The sequence below is a fragment of the Leuciscus leuciscus genome, assembly GCF_965113295.1.
Source record: "Leuciscus leuciscus genome assembly, chromosome: 8".
Classification (NCBI taxonomy): Eukaryota; Metazoa; Chordata; class Actinopteri; order Cypriniformes; family Leuciscidae; genus Leuciscus; species Leuciscus leuciscus.
This window is the reverse complement of record NC_138732.1, coordinates 25585310-25604321: the sequence shown is the minus strand read 5'-3', so window position 1 is coordinate 25604321 and position 19012 is coordinate 25585310. Positions and strand designations below refer to the sequence as shown.

The 19012-nt window shown below is 40.7% G+C and overlaps 1 protein-coding gene across 11 annotated transcripts in view; it reads left to right on the top strand.

Moving 5' to 3' along the window:
* Positions 1-18825, top strand: part of med12 (mediator complex subunit 12) — a 33730-nt gene extending 14905 nt beyond the window's left edge. For 2 of the 11 annotated variants that reach the window (XM_082177697.1, XM_082177696.1), the window contains exons 19-44: positions 799-962; positions 1072-1203; positions 1309-1536; positions 2200-2344; positions 2802-2922; positions 4309-4419; positions 4497-4610; positions 4880-5043; positions 6896-7075; positions 7851-7937; positions 8047-8207; positions 8385-8546; positions 8975-9086; positions 9167-9256; positions 9454-9563; positions 9650-9785; positions 10598-10747; positions 10831-11187; positions 11280-11415; positions 11520-11719; positions 13898-13978; positions 14088-14320; positions 14590-14764; positions 16630-16875; positions 16996-17077; positions 18478-18825. In XM_082177697.1, coding sequence (XP_082033823.1) covers positions 799-962; positions 1072-1203; positions 1309-1536; positions 2200-2344; positions 2802-2922; positions 4309-4419; positions 4497-4610; positions 4880-5043; positions 6896-7075; positions 7851-7937; positions 8047-8207; positions 8385-8546; positions 8975-9086; positions 9167-9256; positions 9454-9563; positions 9650-9785; positions 10598-10747; positions 10831-11187; positions 11280-11415; positions 11520-11719; positions 13898-13978; positions 14088-14320; positions 14590-14764; positions 16630-16875; positions 16996-17077; positions 18478-18515 — 3915 coding nt within the window. In that variant the 3' untranslated portion in view covers positions 18516-18825. Of the gene's footprint in view, positions 1-798; positions 963-1071; positions 1204-1308; positions 1537-2199; positions 2345-2801; positions 2923-4308; positions 4420-4496; positions 4611-4879; positions 5044-6895; positions 7076-7850; positions 7953-8046; positions 8208-8384; positions 8547-8974; positions 9087-9166; positions 9257-9453; positions 9564-9649; positions 9786-10597; positions 10748-10830; positions 11188-11279; positions 11416-11519; positions 11720-13897; positions 13979-14087; positions 14321-14589; positions 14765-16629; positions 16876-16995; positions 17078-18115; positions 18183-18477 lie in introns of all 11 variants that reach the window. The other 9 variants (XM_082177691.1, XM_082177689.1, XR_014208123.1 and 6 more) reach the window with 8 other exon arrangements.
* The last annotated feature ends 187 nt before the right edge of the window (positions 18826-19012 follow it).

The window sequence follows — 19012 nt, the reverse complement described above, 5'->3', positions numbered from 1 at the left end:
TACCAGCCAGAGCAAACTTTTCTGGAAAGTTCGCTTTGGCAAGCTGTTTTGAAACTCTGTTTTGGCCTGATTTTGTTTGAAATTACATCAGTTCAGTCTTCAATTTTGCTTCAAGGTGCTCTAAGCGATGTTGGGTGAAGTCACTTCTTGTTGACGTTTGAAGTATTGTCAAACAAAACAGAGGCTAGCTCGACCCTCCCTCCTCTTCATTCCGTCCCCTCCCTTCCGTGCTTCCTGAAACAGGCTTTTCCGATGTAAATTCAGGACTTTGTGTGTTCCTTCTCCTTTTCCCTCTTCTTTGCTCTTTGTTCATCGGAACGTCGTCTCTTTGGTCGTGTGTCGGCCATATCAAAATTGAAGAGAATATAATTCTAACGTTAGTCGTTGTCGTTGTCTAGGACATCTCTCCTCTAGCTAACTTCCCTCTTCATGCTTCTCTCTCCTCCACTCCCCACACACCCCTTCATGTGCACGCGCACTAACCCCCCAACCCCCACCCCCAAATCATTCTTGTCGGTTATTGGCTGGAACACTGTTTATGTTTCGTGGTCCAGGCTGGTCCAGTTTGTGGGCTGTCTACAGAGACCGCGTTTTCTTACAGTGTGTTCAGGGGACAGGCAGCTAGCGGATAGTGAGGAGATGTTTGCTGTATGTGACACAAAATGTTTCAGCCTAAAAAATGTGTGACATCACTTAGAGCACCTTTAAAGTATGTCAGGGCCTTAAATTCTCTCACTTTTTTGATTTAATACTACTATGTATATTGGTGATTAACCTCACTGTGTGTCGGTCATGTAGCTGCTGAATGAATTGAGTCTGGTGGAAGCAGAACTCCTGCTGAAATCCTCCAACCTGGCAGGCAGTTACACTACAGGTCTCTGTCTGTGTATCGTGGCCGTCCTGCGGAGATACCACTCCTGCCTCATCCTCAACCCTGACCAGACCGCACAGGTCTTTGATGGGTATGTCATATTAATGTCTACTGTGCTCGATGGGACAGTGAAAAAACATCTATTGGAAAGATGTTAAGCTGTTTGGACAGTGATGAATGTATCGTATCGTGCTCGGCAGGCTGCGGATTGTAGTTAAGTCTGGCGTGAATCCTGCAGACTGTTCCTCAGCTGAACGCTGTATCCTGGCCTATCTCTACGACCTCTATACCTCCTGCAGTCACCTAAAGAGCAAGTTTGGAGAGATTTTCAGGTGAGAGCAGTGAACTGTGAGTACTTTTAGATATAACTCCATATTCCTGGTGGTTTTGGTGGCATTCCTCTCTAATGGTTTCTGGTTTTGTGTGAATTCCCACAGTGAGTTCTGCTCAAAGGTAAAGAATTCCATCTACTATAACATCGACCCATCAGACTCCAACATGCTATGGGATCAGATGTTCATGATCGATGCCATCGCTAATCCTACCGCACACAATATCAACCACTCCATGGTGGGAAAGATCCTCAACGACAGCCCAGCTAACCGCTACAGCTTTGTGTGTAACGTGCTCATGGACGTGTGCGTGGACCATCGTGATCCTGAGAGGTTGGCATCTGACTGTCGATTATGTTTTGAGTGGGGTTATTATCATTAACTGAATCTATTAAAAAGCGTTGTCGTTCATTCAGATAAAGCTGAAGGGTTACATTTAGATGAAAAACTAAACGGAGATTAGAAATGTTGCCCTGTCAACTAACGGAAATATGTTGAAGCAATAAAATTGAAAATATAAATAAATTTAATCAAAATAAATTAAACACATAGTTGTATTAAATAATAATAATAAAACAATAAGCACATTAAAAAATTAAAAAATTAAAAATAAAAATACAAAAAAGCTGATTCAAAATATACAACTCTGCAAGATACACATAGATAGGTTAGATACACTGATACACTGATACAAGATACACTGACTTTGAGTAATAAGCCATTACAGTGCATTTTTTGAGAAAACATCAGCGTTCATAAAAAATATACTGAGTAACGTATTTCTTTAACACAAGGATTGTCTAATTAGTTATCTTTTAGTTACTAATTAGATGGCCAAATTAAAATGTGTTGTTGCCATAAAAATGACCAAAGCGATTATTGTAATAATTGGCCCTGAGTCCTTCAGCATGATCCTCCATAAGCATCTTCAGTAATAGCAGAACAGCTGCATGGCGCATCTACTGTGGTGAGCAAATGTTTTGTGTTTTGTTTCAGGGTGAATGATATCGGTATCCTGTGTGCGGAGCTGACGGCGTACTGTCGCTATCTCAGTGCTGAGTGGTTGGGAGTGCTCAAGGCTCTCTGCTGCTCTTCCAACAACGGCAACTGCGGTTTTAACGATCTACTCTGCAACGTTGACGTGAGTCACTATATCTTTTGCGCAGCTAAATTTCTGCCAAAAAAGGAGTGATGAATTAATCCCGGTTCACAGAGAACTAAGCAGCTTTCTGTTTGTCAGTGCGGCAAATTTTCTAGATCAATTTTAACTTCTTGTAAATTCTGCGTGGAAATATTTCACCCTCACGTGACATTTCTGATTGCTTGGATTCCTATTGAAATGACTGGATTTTGCCTGTGAATACAGTAAATGTCACCGCACCTTAGTATGTTGTCTGCTGTTTATGAAAATTTGGGCTATCATTGTAATAGAAAGATGTTGGTCATGTTTTGTGGCATGCCTAATGAAGATACTCAGTTATGAGGTCTCGTAGACTTACTTTGTCAGCTAGATGTGTCTCTGTTGCACACGATGAAATGTCTAGTCGACTAGAATGACTACTACTTGGTGATAATTGCATGCGTTTTCTCTTTGGCAGGTGAGTGATCTTTCTTTCCATGACTCACTGGCGACATTCGTTGCAATCCTGATTGCTCGGCAGTGTTTGTTGCTGGAGGATCTGGTGCGCTGCGTGGCCATCCCCTCCCTCCTGAACGCAGGTACGACTCTCCACAGGCTCCCAGTATCCCACAGCCACCTACCAAACAGACGCTCATTCACTGTATGCGTTTAGTTTTTCACACTTCTATAAGAGAGATGTCAGTACTAACTGCCTGCCTGTTTGATGTCTCCACATTTCACACTGGGAAGCTCTATCTGTAGCGGCACTGCTGTGTGTCCTAGAGCCAGAGAGCCGTTTCCACTGCCCAGTGCCCACAGACTCTCTCTCTGTCTGTCTCTGATTGGCTCACTGCACAAGGAGCTATTCAGGGCGGCAGTGAAAGACCGAATGATGCTGGGAACACATACTTTGTCATTGATTTCTTTAGGGTTAATTTAGAGGGATCATTTTCACAAAATTTATTCTGGTGTTGTTTACTCACCCTAAAGCATTACAAACCTGTTTGACTTCCGTGATTTTTTAAAAGTATGTGCTGAGTGCTGTTTTTCATAATGGAAACATGGGCTGCTAAACTCCAAAATCGGAATTCATTCAAATAGTCCATATAATTTGTGTGCTAAGTTTCAAGTCTACTGAAGCCATATGATAACTTTGTGTGAGAATCTAGAGGAATAGTTCACCCAAAATTTAAAATAGTCATCATTTACTTAGTCATGTCATTCCAAACCCAGAAGTATTTCATTCATCTTTAAATCACCAATGAAGGTATTTTCTTAATATTCTTTCATCATTCTTTTGTCCGTCAGTTGAAAGTCTTCGCAACAAAAACTTTGACTTAAAGTTAGAGAAATCCATATGAATCAAGTGGTGCAGATCCATGAGCAGATTTAGGGTGTGTTTAGCGTGGTTAGCGATCGCACTACATCCGTACCCTGCCCGAGCCCGATCGAACTGTGCTCAAACCCACCTCTTCAAGCGGGCCAGGGTATGGTTCAGCGCAATGACACTAGTCAAACAAACCAGACTTTGAGGGTCAAATGTGCTCGGGCACAATTTAAATTGCTTAGTGTGAGTTGACCCTTAATTCAAGCTTTTATTCACTTATAAACATTGATCAAGACACATACGAAGAGCTCTTCAAATATGGTTAACGGAAGCTCAGTGTTCTTGCTTGATGCACGAGAAGCAGTGAGGTTTGATCTTTGCGCGTCAAGCTAGCACGTTTGAGCTTCCATTTACCATATTTGATGAGCTCTATGCATCTTCCTTCTATGTGCCGCCTTTTGAGTTCAACAGTGCTGTCATTCAATTTGGAACAACATGAGGGCGAGCAATTCATGACAGGGTGTTTATTTATCCAGCTCGTTTGAGTCACCGGTGGTCTGTCTTGTGTGGTGATGTGCAGTATTGATGGGGTCATGTTCTGAGGCTAGTGCCTTTTTATGGAAGACTCTGGTTGTGACATGTTCGTGTTTGTGTGCAGCCTGTAGTGAGCAGGATTCTGAACCTGGAGCCAGACTGACCTGCAGGATCCTGCTTCATCTGTTCAGAACCCCACAGCGCAACCCCTGTCCACAAGACGGCACCAAATCAGGTAACGCAGAACACACACTCCCCCCTACACATCCCACCTGAACAAATCTAAACTGAGAATTACGTTTCTGTCCACAGACAAATCCACAGTGGGCATCAGATCGTCCTGCGACCGACACTTGCTGGCTGCTTCTCAGAACAGCATTGTGGTGGGGGCCGTGTTTGCCGTGTTAAAGGCCGTTTTCATGCTGGGTGAGATTTTGGGGACCTTTTTGTTGTGCATTCATGTTTTAGCCAATCAAACAGGAAGAATAACATGTCTTGGTGATCATACAGAAGCTTTAACTGTATCCAGAGATCAGAGAGCAAAACAAGAGAACCACGAAAGGCTTGTGTTAAAGGCTTTTGGTAAAGGAAAAGAAAGCCAAAGTGGAGCAAATGGGATCCAGCTGGCAGATAGATGTTTATGCATACAGAATTTATGGGCGCCTAAAAGTGTGACTTTGTGTTTATTTTTCCAGGAGATGCTGAGCTGAAGGGTTCTGGCTTCTCCCATCCTGCTGGCTTGGACGACATTGGAGAGGATGACATGGGCTCCAAAAAATCTGGAGGACGTAACGTCTCTATTGAAACAGCCAGTCTGGTGGTTTACGCCAAGTATGTGCTGAAGAGCATCTGCCAGCAGGTGATGATTTTCAGAGGATCAGATTCTCATCCATGGAAAGATTTTTAGCTATTATAATCTGTATTATAAAATAAATAGAATGAAGTTGTGAAAATAATTTCCTTGGCAAAGAAAGACATTCTTGAGTGACGTCCTAACCGCTACCTTAAAAACGAGGATGTAATCATCCAGAACTTGTGGAAATGCATCTCACTATTACCAGGATTCCCGCGGATCCTTAAAGTCTTAAATTAGATTTTTAAAATTTAAGGCCATACAGTCTTATTTTTACTTATGAAAGGTTTTAAAGTTTTGATGACACTTATTAGTGATCTATCTTATTAGTGAACATTTTGTGTTTTATTTCTTTGTGGGTTTGCTTGTTCACATGACAATTCACGTCATTTACGGCAGCATATTGCGTCTGTCTCCTGCATGCGAAAGGAGGAGAGAAGAAGGAAATAGGTAGTGTCAGTTCATTCTTCACGTGCGTAGGGGCGTGCGATTATGTATTGTCTGTGATTATATTGTAATCATTGTTTTAACTATGTACGAGGCACTGCGAGGCAAGCTGACATCACATTTATCACTCGTGCTTCCACTCCATGATGTGTGCAGTTATATGTCCCCAAATGAGTTTTTGGCTTATATTTATATCATATTATGTTGTCATATCACATGAGCAAGAGTGGCGTTTTTCCATGCACGATTGCAAATGTGATATTTATTTATACAACAGTTAAATTAACAATAAGTTAACATTGTGAGCTACATTTTAGACACCGTATTTTCAATATGGTTTATTTTCCCTTTGTTTTTTCGTCCCTTCGCCGACGAGAATTTCAAAATGAAATGCAATCATCCATGCAACGGATGGCGATGATTTTTATTTTTTTTTTGACTGAAATCCACGTTTTAAACGAATCATTTTAATGATTCAATGAACAATCACTTGCTTCTTTCCCGAATGAATCAGCTGTTTGAACAAATCGATTGAATGAATGACTGCCTCAACTCACTTAAGACAGAGACTTGCCGCCACCTACTGGCAGTTTTAGTTTCATATTTAAAGTACCCTTTAATTAAGAAGTTAAAATTAGAAATCATTTCATATTTAAATATTGAATAAAAATAAACAATCTCATAGCATTATGTAATTGTAAACTCAGTGTAAATATATTAATGCCAGTTCTGATGCCGCTTCTGTGTCACCTTTGCACTGCACAGATGGATTTTGATTTAATGATTTAATTTGACTGGTAACAGTGGTACTGCGTTATTATTCTAATAGAATTTAATTTGAATGTTAGAATTTGACATAAGAGGTGATGCATACATCTAATAAATTTGGGGGGAAAAATCCATATATAGGTGAAAATGCCCCTGGAAATCAATTTAAGGTGGCAAATATTGCCCCTTAATAAAATAGTTAATTTCTGTCACTGCTGTGAACTGACCACCGTATAGAATATGAAAAATATGAATATCTTTGTGAGTCAGCTGTCAACAACAGGCCTAAACCAGCCATGGTACCAGTACAAAAACACAATCAGTAAATATCATCTGGTTATCAACAAAACTTTGAAAATATTTAGATTTTTGTCATTATTGCGCACCCCTAATGTACAGTATTAATTTTAATTTCTTCAGGTCTTTAAAAGACTTAAATTTGACTTTAAAAAGTGTGCAGCAACCCTGTATTACTCCAAATTGTGTTTCCGTCACTGTAATGAACGAAGACTCCAAAATTGATCAAGATTCGGAGCATGCTGCTCATTTCCATTTGTAGACTAGTTATTTTGAAAACAATGAAACACTTTTCTTCATTTAAGACGTTTGCATTCCATTTGTCTGATTTTTCTCTGTGTTTCAGGAATGGGTCGGCGAGCGGTGTCTGAAGTCTCTGTCGGAGGACAGCAGTGCACTGCAGGATCCAGTGCTGGGGAACATCCAGGCTCAGCGGTTACTGCAGCTCATCTGTTACCCACACAGGCAGCTGGACAGCGAGGAGGGCGAGAATCCTCAGAGACAGCGCATCAAACGCATCCTGCAGGTCACACGCTCTCACATGACCCCATCATAACATCTGTTCCGGAGCGGACTGAGCTTTTTGTAGTAGTATAGAGCGAATTTTTTGATATTCCCAACTCTATGTAGGGGTTAACGTCTAAACCATTCATTTAAATATTACTTTAATCGGGAAACACTGCATTGTATAAATATTTAATGCCCCAAAAAGTATTTTTACATTTAATAACATAAAAGTTCTCTAACTTTGTGTTTTGCGCTGTTGCTTTGGCAAAGTGTATAGTTGTGCTTTAGATAGTCTGGAATCCCACCATAGACTCACAGAATCCATTGGGAAACACTGTAATATGCCATGCTTCTACACATTTTTAAGGAGTGTTCTGAAAACAGTACTTGTTTTTGCTATTCCATTAGGTGATGTTGTAGGTGCAGAAAATACACGCATCAGCTTTAAAACCCAGCAGACCAGGTCTGCATGCATGAAGACAAACCTCGTGTTTTGGTGTTTTAGACACCAGGCTGCTCTGTTCTGTTCTGGCTGTCAGCAATGCAAGAGCAGCAGAGAGTGACCAGACAGTCATTTCCCCAGGCTTAATTATTTATTTCACCCCCTTTAGCCTTTAAGCCATTAATGATTTGTGTGGGTCTCACAGCAGCTCATTATTCTGGATTGGTTTTCATCTTCATAGACTGTGAAGACAGGGGCCCATCGCAATTAATATCCAGCTGGGCTCTTAAGCTCTGCTTTGATTCCTTTCAAATGCATTCTTTCCATATTCCGTCTGTTTTTCTGCTTACAGAACATGGACCAGTGGACCATGAGGCAGTCGTCTCTCGAGCTACAGCTCATGATCAAGCAATGCTCGCCTAATTCAAACTCAACTAATGTAAGCTCAACTAATGTAAGTGCTTGCCAAGTTCAACTCTGCTTGATGATTTCCAGTCCTTTCTTTAAGGTTCATAATTTCCTGGTACATCTGAACCAACTCTTTACAGGAGCTGTATGCTCTTCAGGAAAATATAGCCAAGGCCACCATAGAAGTTTTCCAGAAGTCTGCTGAGATGAACTCTAGTAATCCCACCTGGAATGGCTCCGCAGTCTCTGGTGGCTCCGTCTCTAATAGCAACAGTGCCAGCAAACTGAAACCTGTGCTCAGGTGGGTGACCCCAGCCGTTGCTTTCTGCCTGTGGTCATATTTACTTTCAGTTTGATGTAGTCGCTTCTTGCTTTCAAACCACATAAATCAATGTTCCTATCAATGTCTAATCTGGGAAAAGAGATTTCTCAAAGAGTGTTTCTCAAATACTGCTGTTACCGTTTGTGTTTGGTTCAGTTCCTCCGAGCGTTCGGGTGTCTGGTTAGTGGCCCCTCTGATTGGTAAGCTGCACACCTCAGTGCAGGGTCACGTGCTGAAGGCCGCAGGTGAAGAGCTGGAGAAGGGACAGCACCTGGGACCCTCCTCACGAAAAGAAAGAGATAGGCAGAAACAAAAGAGGTACTAAACTTTTAGCACGGACTTCAAAGCTGCTTAAAAAGTTTAAAAATAATGTTTTATTCTGCTTGAATAAAAAGATCAAAGGAACATAATTGTTCATATAGAAATCTTTTGTAACATTTATAATAATGTCTTTACTGTCTCTTGACCAATTTAATGCGTAAGTTTGCTGAACAAAGTATTCATTTCTTTCAACACCCCATCTCCCCCCCCCCCCCTGATTGCAACTTTAGATCAATAATTTGTAGCACCAAATAAGAAATGAATTAATTATAGGTTTACACTAATTAAAAATGCTCTCTTTCACTCTATATTTGTGTCTGCTATTTGTTTTGTTCTTGGAGTCTAGACATGTTCAGTAATGCAGTTTACCATGATAATGAACATGTATAATTGATCAAGGATCACCGTTTTCTTTTCTCTTTCAGTATGTCTCTCTTGAGTCAGCAGCCGTTCCTGTCTCTGGTGCTGACGTGTCTCAAGGGACAAGATGAGCAGAGAGAGGGTCTCCTGACTTCCCTCTACAGCCAAGTCCAGCAGGTACATCATCACCTCCACCCCTCAAAAACAATGCGAGTGCTCCATGCTCTTTGGACTAATACAATGTATTCCCCCATCAGATTGTGACTAACTGGCGTGAGGACCAGTACCAGGACGACTGCAAAGCCAAGCAGATGATGCATGAGGCCTTGAAGCTGAGACTCAATCTGGTGTGTAACTGTTATCTCTTTCTCTCATACATCAGCTGCTTTTAAGCTGACAAAACAAGTACAATCTCTCTCATCAGTTTCATTTCCTTGTATTGTGTGCCTGAAGACAAATGAATGTCAACAAGATCTGGTTAAACTGCACTGAACTCTTTTTCTTTCTTTTTCTTTTTTTTTCAATTTCTTGTCACGTGGTCTAGGTGGGCGGGATGTTTGATACGGTACAGCGTAGCACACAGCAGACGACAGAGTGGGCGGTGCTTCTGCTGGACATCATCAGCAGTGGTACAGTGGACATGCAGTCAAACAAGTGAGATCTGACACCCCTCATTCACTGCCACTGATCGTCCTTGCTATACCATCTGATTTGAAAAGATGTTTGTTCTTTTCCATTAGTGAGCTCTTCACTACGGTGTTAGACATGCTGAGCGTGTTGATTAACGGCACTTTGGCGGCTGACATGTCCAGCATCTCTCAGGGCAGCATGGAGGAGAACAAGAGGGCCTACATGAACCTGGTCAAGAAGCTCAGGGTGAGACGAATACTGATACTGTTTAGAAAAAGCCTCGCATTGAAAAACAGTCAAAGTGTTTCATAAGCATCACTATTATTATATCTTTCTTTTGACTTTGGATTGATTCTAAAGCCATAAACCCAAAGCATTAACATGAACAATACCTCAGATACATGCAGCATGAGGAGAGGAGCATGCTACTGCTTTTCTAAGTGATCACTCATTTTCTGACTTAGCTCAAAATATTCAGTAAGGACACATTAAATTGATCAAAAGTGACAGAATCATTTGTAACATTATAAATGACTTTAGTTTCAAATAAATGCTTTTCTTTCAAACTCCATTCATTAAAGAATGCGACCTTTTTTTAATGTTGTTTCCACAAAAATGTTAAGCAGCACAAATGTTTTCAACAGTGATGATAATCAGAAATCTTTCTTGAGCATCAAATCAGCATATTAGAATGATTTCTGAAGGATCATGTGACACTGAAGACTGGAGTAATGATGCTGAAAATTCAGCTTTGCATCAGGAATAAATTACATTTTAAAATATATTCAAATAAAGCGGTTATATTGAGAAATATAATGACTATTTAAAATAACTTTTTTATTGTATTTTTGATCAAATAAATGCAGCCTTGTTGAGCATATAAGAATGCTCTTTCAAAAACAGAAAAAAGTCTTTCTGACTCAAAGTTTTGAAAAGTAGTTAACTTAAAAAAACAAACTCAGAACAGCTTGGCAACTGTAATGAGCAACATCAGTTTTGCAAGCGTCACTCACTTTTTCTTCCGAAAATGTAAGACTCCAGTTTGTTTTGTCCTGCAGAAAGAACTGGGTGACCGTCAGTCTGAGAGCTTGGAGAAAGTGCGTCAGTTGCTGCCTCTACCCAAGCAGACACGTGATGTCATCACCTGTGAGCCCCAGGGATCGCTCATCGACACCAAGGGCAACAAAATTGCTGGATTTGAAAAAGAGGTAAGTAGCAAGCCTCTTTGGTTTTGTAGTGCTGCTGGCCATTCAGTTAACTTTGCATTTGTTTTGTGATCTCTCGCACACAGGGTCTTCAGGTGTCGACTAAGCAGAAGATTTCTCCATGGGACGTGTTTGAGGGGCTGAAGCACTCCGCTCCGCTCTCCTGGGGCTGGTTCGGAACCGTGAGGGTGGATCGCAAAGTCACAAAGTTTGAGGAGCAGCAGCGGCTCCTGCTTTACCACACCCACATAAAGCCCAAACAACGCAGTTACTATCTGGCGCCCCTCAACCTGCCCCAAGAGGAGGAGGAGCCACCTACACCTGTGGCTCCTGAGCCGGACAAGAAGGTGGAAACAGGGAAGCAGGAGAAGAGCGTCAACAGTGTTGCACCTGACAATAAGAAGAAGAAGAAAAAGAAACAGACATCCGCAAATAAACAAGAGGTACAGAAAATATGTATATTAATGTATATTGAAAAGCTATAAATAGAAATCAAGATGGAAATCAAGATGTTTGATTGGTTCCTGTGGTCTAGGACTACAAGCCGCACAACCCAGGAGTCATGCAGTACACGCCACCCATGGACATGGGCATGGGCCAATCGAACATGCCTTTTCCGATGGGCTACCGGCCTCAAATGATGTATGCCCAAAACCAGCCTCTACCACCAGGTCAGTACATATCCCAGCATGCCTAAACATCTGAAACACATTACTTGGACATCTTCTACTTTTTCTTTTATGCTTTTATCGTCTTCCACATTTCCCCCCTTAAGGAGGCCCCGGTTTGGAGCCCCCTTTCCGTCCCAGGACTCCTATGACCAAAATTCCTCCACGTCCCTACACTATGGCTAATATGCAGGCTGCTGGCATGGGCAACATGATGGGAATGGACAAGCAGTACCAGTTGACCTATAAACCCCCACCCAGCATGCCTCAGGGGCAGATTCTCCGTCATCAGCTACAGGTCAGACTGGTGAGTCTGGTTTTACTAATCAAGACCCCAGACCAAAAACACACGGTTTCCTTGTATTTTGTATGATTGTTTCATCTAGGGCTGGAACAACACATCAACGCAATCGATTATGTCTATTACATAAATTAGTTGATTCGTTGCGCTATTTATGTTCCCCAATGATGGTGGCTCCCGGGCATGCTGAAAATCAGCCGTTATTACAAAAATATCTGGCCTGATTTGAAGTGTGGGAATAAAACCAAATAAAATAGTGCTCTGCACACTATTTTTGTAGAACCGAAATTGTAAAACTATTGTAAAACCGAAATGGCAGCACAACTTCTATGCAGGAGCATCTGCACCGGTCGACCGGCCATAAATTAAAATTTTAACATAATTTAAACTAAATTTAAACATACATATTTTTGTTTAATTTTAGCTAATCTATATTCCTGACTTGCACAAAAACTGCATTACAATAATTTCCCGAAATGTAATTTGTGTGAAAATATTGCGAAGTCTGTAAACAGGACATTAACACAGGCCAGGGACAGGACACGCTGAAGACAGACGCAAAGAGCAGCAAGCTCACTGTTAATGATGCTTGAAATATAGGAAGTGTGTGTATATATTATATATATATATATATAGTGAATTGAGGGTGGTGGTTTATATGGATGTGTATCTGAAGGGAACTGACTGTTTCCTTTTCCTCTTCCCTCCGTATAAAGTAGTGTTATTTAGCGAATCTGCTTTGTTTGTAGCGGTACCCAAAGAAACGCTTCTTTTCCATAAGCGCCAGCTGCTTTCAGAGGGTTTGCTTTTTCATTCAGTCCGTCTGCTATTTTTATTTGTGTGCAGGTGTGTCTTATGTAACATAATTTCACAAAGCTAAACTCAGACCATTCTGTATTTGCTCTGTATTTGCTCTATATTATGCTATCTAATTCAAATCACAAACAACTGCATGTGTGTAGCATCTTTGTTTGGATCGTGATTTCGAATGCAGTGGTTGCCTCTAATTTCACATGGCTACAGATGGGTTTTTTAAGGCCAGTTTGGGCTGTTATAGAGCAAATTAACAACAAATACATTTGCTTAAAAAAATAAAATCGGCAACCGGTATTGGAATTGGCCAATTTGCTTGTAAAGAAAATCAGATTCGGCCATCAAAAATCATGATCGGTGCATCACTACCGTTTTCATTTCTCTACATAACGTGGTGTTTTTAAATAAATAAATCGTTTAATATATATTATACATTTTAGTTGTAGTAAAAGTTCATACATAGGTTTGTTACGGTTAATATTTATTGGTAAATTAACCAAAGGATTAATTGACTATTTAGAAAATAAACAATAGATTAACCAGGGATAGATTAATCGAAAGAACAACAAAAAATCAATGGGTTAATCATTTGAAAAAATAATTATTAGTTCCAGTCCTAGTTTCATACACTTTTTTTTTTTTTTAACTAGGTGTCCTGTCATTAGTTGTGCTTGTCAAATGTGCACTGCCAAAGCCCCACACATATTTAGGTGTCATATTTATAATTATCATAGAGACATTGGGCTCTTTCGACTTGACCACTGTTTCCGGGTCCAAACACTCCTTCAGATCCCAAAAGCAAACAACAAACGGTGTTAATGCTAATATACACTCACAGTGTGCTGTTCAACTAGGAAAAAATCATAATCTAACCTTTATCTCCATAGCTAAAACTCGGTTGGCCAGACAGTGACTGATCTTTTCTGAATCATTAAAATATTTATGGCTGGTACACGGTGAACCTTAGTCTCGCGTAGCCAGACCTTCAGACTGACGGCAGAGACTACAGTGAGCCTAGAGACTGTAGTGTCCACCATGAGTTTTTAAAAGTTTAGGTTGAAGGTGTGTGATAAACGAAAAGTGTTCATAAATGACTGTTGAGAATTGAGAGAGGATTTCACTTGAAACGGAGTAGAGGCTTGGACCAGGAGACAGTATTATTGGAAGGTCGATATGTCACGACTTGACAAACAGCTAGTGACCATCTAGAAACACCACTCGACTGCTCACAGCATGCTCTAGCAACCATGTTGCAACATCCTGGCGGCACGTGCAAGAACTGTCTAGTTTTTGTCTTCTAGTAATTGTGAATGTTAAATTCAGAATAATTGGAAAGGAGAGGCATGTATGCTTGTTTGTTGGTCTTTTCAGGGGAATCATAATCATTTAATTGGACAGCAGATTAGACAAGTGGCACCTAATCAACAGTATCCACCAATGCAGCCGACACAGGCAAGTTCTTGTGCTTTTACAGACACTTAGCACATCTGCAGTGTTGACTGTTCAACATTCACTGAAACCCAGAGATAACAACCTAGTAATGTCACGTTTCTCTCTCTAGAACATGTCCCATGGCTACACCCCCTACGGCTCACACATGGGGATTCAGCCACACCCCTCTCAGACTGCTGGGATAGTTCCTTCCTCGTACGGTAACCAGGGCTTCCAGGGAGGACATCCTGGCACCAACCCAGGCATGGTGGATTCTCTTAGGCCAATGCAGCAGAGGCCGAGCGGCTATGTGCATCAGCAGGCTCCCGGAACATACGGACACACAATGCAGAACACACAAAGGTCCGTCACAGACCTCTTTAAAATTCTTAGCACATTTTCAGTACTGCCATACATTATACATTATACCGCAAAACCCTAATTTGAAGCGGTGTAAAACAAATCATCTTAACTTTCACCAAAGATTCAAATCACTGTATTGGCAATATGAAAGAAATCTTTACATTGCCAAAGCATTAATAACACTAAACAATAAAAAATAAATAAATAAATAATTAAAAATAATATTGAAGAAAAAATAAAACTCAACTAACTTTCACCATCTGTCTCAGATTCTCCCATCAGTCCATGCAGCAGGCGCCTATGATGCACGGCCTGGCTCCAGGTCACCTGGGACCGCAGGGGATGCACCCCAACATGAGGCCTAATCAGATGATGGAGCAGCAGCAGCAGCAGCAAGCTCAGCAGCAACAACAGCAGCTGATCAGACAGCATCCAGCTCTCCGAGTGCGTACATGCGCACACACACACACCCAAAGTCGATCACATTGCATTGTGGGATACAGTATGTTTGGGTGTATTCTGCACATATCAGGCTATTCTGCGCAACAAGAGAAAACATAATGCAGGGCTTGACATTAACACTTGTCTGGGACAAGTGAAAGAGAATTTCACTTGGCCGACCGGACAAATAGCCTGATTAAACGGCAATAACAAAACAAAAACTAGGGAATCACTGAAACGACATTTATCAAATCCATTTATTACATTTATTTTAAGTTGTGATCAATAGTAGATTATAAATAAAAAAAAACAAGGTTGCGCTGTTGAGGCTTGCTCTAGGAGAAATTAAATGAGCGCATCACACATAAAAAAGAAAAATCAGTTAACATGCATGACATACTGCTTTTTTTTACTGAGTGTTTATATTTGTAACATATGATACAGTTAAGCAACCTCACACGACCAGTGCTGTTTTCCTGAAAACCATCACGATTGAAAATGTGACATTGATTTCATACAACAGTTCAATAAACAGTTACAATTAAGTCACTTACATTTTAGATGCAATATTGACTGTTTTTGTTCTGTTTCAGCAGTGAAAATAGTTCCAAACAAAGATCACAGCAGAACCACTGCACATCTCACAGCAGAACCACTTCACATCTCACAGCAACACTCAACCATGTTCTCATTACTGAATGGTTGAGTCAAAGATTCAATGACCCATTCCTAAACATCTGCCTCATTCTAAAATGAATCAGTCGTTTGAACGAATGACTCAATGACTCGCTCATTAAGACGGTCGCCTGCCTACTGCCGATTTAGCCTTATGTTTAAAATTATCATTCTTTCCAACGTTTCTTATTTGTATATTTAAAACAATCTCATAACATTATTTAATCCAGATGTAATTTTTCAATGTAAATTATTTAATTTGATCAGCCCTACCTAAAGGCCCGTACACACCGGGACGAATATCGGCGCGCGTTATTCGCCAGCGTTTTTCAACGCGTTTTTTGTGTTCACACCCAAGCGTTTTTCGCTGACGATGAGCCGAGTGAACATGCAAATTCATTCCCTGACATTAGATGGCGCTTAATGTAAAACAGAAATACAATACCACTCCATAACAGTCTATACTCTGCAATACCACTCCATAACAGTTCTCTTTTAACAAGATTTTTGTAGTCGCTGTCGCGTTTGTCATATAGTTCTTTATTCCGACACCAACGAGACCAGCAGCTCTACATTCATCTTGCCTTGCATCTTCCTCGTCATTTCTTCCCGGCACGGCAGTGTCTGTCTATGGGCAGTGTAGACGCTACTTGGCGTATATCTTCTTCGCTGTTACGTATGTGTGCTCGGCAAGACCGTTTTGTGTTTGAGCGCCCCCAAGTTGTGTTTTACTGTAACTTCAGAAGCTCCAGACACGTGAGCAAAAGCGCCAATCTCATTGGTCGGATAGTTTTTGACGCGGCGCGTCAAACCAAAAAAACGAACCCGAGGCGTTTAAAAAAAAATTACGCTTTTACGCGTGCCGTTTTTCGCGTCGGTGTGCACACTCACATTGGCGCCCTTTGTTTAGTCTCGAGGCGTTAAACGTCGGCGAATATCGCGCGCGAAATTCGTCCCGGTGTGTACGGGCCTTAAGGTTAACAGCCCTATAGTGTCTTAGCATTCTAAATATAATAAATTATATTTATAACTAAAAATAAATAAATTATGGACAAGCAACTTTTTTTACTCAATGGACAAGCACATGAAAAGGCTTCATGTCGAGCCCTGCATAATGCATACTTGCTGGCTTTCTAGTGACTACAGTGATTCACTGGTAATATCATTGTATTTGTGTGTTTGTGTCTTCACAGCAGCAGGTACAGCAGCAGGTGCAGCAGCAGCAGCAGCAGGTTCAACAACAAGTGCAACAACAAGTGCAGCAGCAACAGCAGGTTCAGCAGCAGCAGCAACAACAACAGCAGCAGCAGGTCCAGCAGCAGCAACAACAGGTTCAGCAGCAGCAGGTTCAACAGCAGCAGCAGCAGCAGCAGCAGGCATCAGCCCAGCCTCCCGCTCAGGCCCTGGGCATGCAGCCTCTGCCCCCGCAGCAGCCCATGGTGAGACCTGGAACCACAAAAAGCTCATTATAAAACTGTTCTAGCAGCCTCTTGTGGCTTATAGGTTTACGTTTGTGGATTTTTAGACCTGTAATTCTGTGTCATTTGATTTGGTCTCAGTTCCCACGGCAAGGCATGCAGCAGACCCAGCAGCAGCAGCAGACTGCAGCACTGGTCCGACAGCTCCAGCAGCAGCTCTCAAGTATGCTTCAGTCTTTACAAACATTCATATGTTTGCTGCATATACACTGCCTTCATAAAAGCTTTTCAAATGCTCATGGCAGGATATTGGACAATATCAACATAAATACAGGTCATCTCTCAATATAGTCACGGCACAGTCAGACACCCCTTTGGGAATAAAAAAAATATCTGGGTCATCGCACACTTATACCTTTAACTGTTTAACTGCCAGTTAAGGTTATTGCAAAACAGACAAAATAAGAACACAGTACAATTTTGACATCAACGCTTTTTAGCGTATACGTACAGCCTTTCAAAGTGTACTCCATTTGTTAGCATGCACGGTCGACATGTGCGCACTAGAAAGTTTCGGCCTGGTCAAGTGTCTGCGTTTTTTAATCTCCAGAAGTTAAGCAGTTTTAAACAATGGGTCTCGTTCACTAATAATTTTGTGGAATAAATTTCTTATTTTTACCCAAAAAAACGGCTCATGTAAAATTTCCGTCTGAACTCACAACACTCGAGTTGAATTGGAGTATTTTTGAGTATTCTAAACGAGCGACCACGTGCCCAAGGTTAGTTATGCAAGCAGATCCTCGAAACTAGTTCAAACACAAACTTTAGTACAGATCATTCATTTCATTAGCCAGATCTATATCGGCGTATCTGCGTCTTATACAGAGAAACCTCACAGTTCAAGCTATAATGCAGTATTTCTTTCTTTTATTGTATTTATGATGAAATATATTTAAGATGATATATCTATGTATACAATTTTATCTTAACACGACTATAAGGCGCCCAGAGTAAGTGATTTTTGTGTATGTGTGTATTTTTCTGTCAATTAAAAAATTAAGTTCAAAGGGTTTTGGTGAATTATGTATTGTTTGTGAAAACATTCGTACACAGATTTCATGCACTCATTTGTGAGTATGCATGCTTAGTGAATGAGACCATTGTCTTTGTTCTCGTTTAAGTGCTCGTCAACATGGCCGTCTATTGTTATTGTGGTCTCCCACAGATTGTTGTTGTTGTTCAGTGTTTTTTTGTTTTTTAGTGTAAGACATTGGGCTGGGCCATTGTTGCCACCTGGTGGACCAACCGATTGTCCAAAAAAAAAACAGGTGCATGCGCCAGCTGAGCAACTGTGCTGATTACGAAATTGAATTCAGGCAAACTGTATGCATACCCTAGTGTACGTGTGAAAAATGGAGTATACTTTGGGCTTTAAGAGATGCTTTTGAAGTAGCTCTAACATTAGTATTTACTTTAATATGTTCTAAATTCATACATTTTCTATTTTATGTTTTTATCCTTAGTGCTGTTCCTTATAATGCAAATAATTCACACAAAAAATGTAAACAAATACTATTGTATTCATTTTCTGTACTAAAATTATTATTATTTTTCTTTCCCCAGATACTCAACCTGGACAGAACACCAACTCATATTACTGAGAGTGAATGGATTTCAGCGGTGGTAAAGAATGATTTTGTGTCCACATATGCGGACCTTTCAGAGATGAGGAACCCGGCTCCTGAACGAAGCCCACAGGGCTGTATCTATAGTAGAGTCAAACATTGTTTTTCAGACATGCATTTCTGAAAGTCATAGAGGCTTTGTTCTGTGAAACATTGAGGTGAAAAGAGTTTATGTAAAAAGAAGTACAGGAAATTATAAAAATATTGCAACTTTTTTTATTTTATTTCAATTTGTACAATTTTTCAGTTTCGTGTATTTCTCATTAAAAAAAATCATGTCACTTTTTATGCCTTGTCTGACATTGTCGAAACATTATCGAGTGTGACCTTAAAGGGGTGTTTCACCCAAAAATGACAATTCTTTCGTCATTTACTCGCCCTCATGTCGTTCCAAACCTGTAAGACTTCTGATCACAAATGATCATTTTGATGAAATCGGAGATCTATTGATAGCTACACAACTACCACTTTGA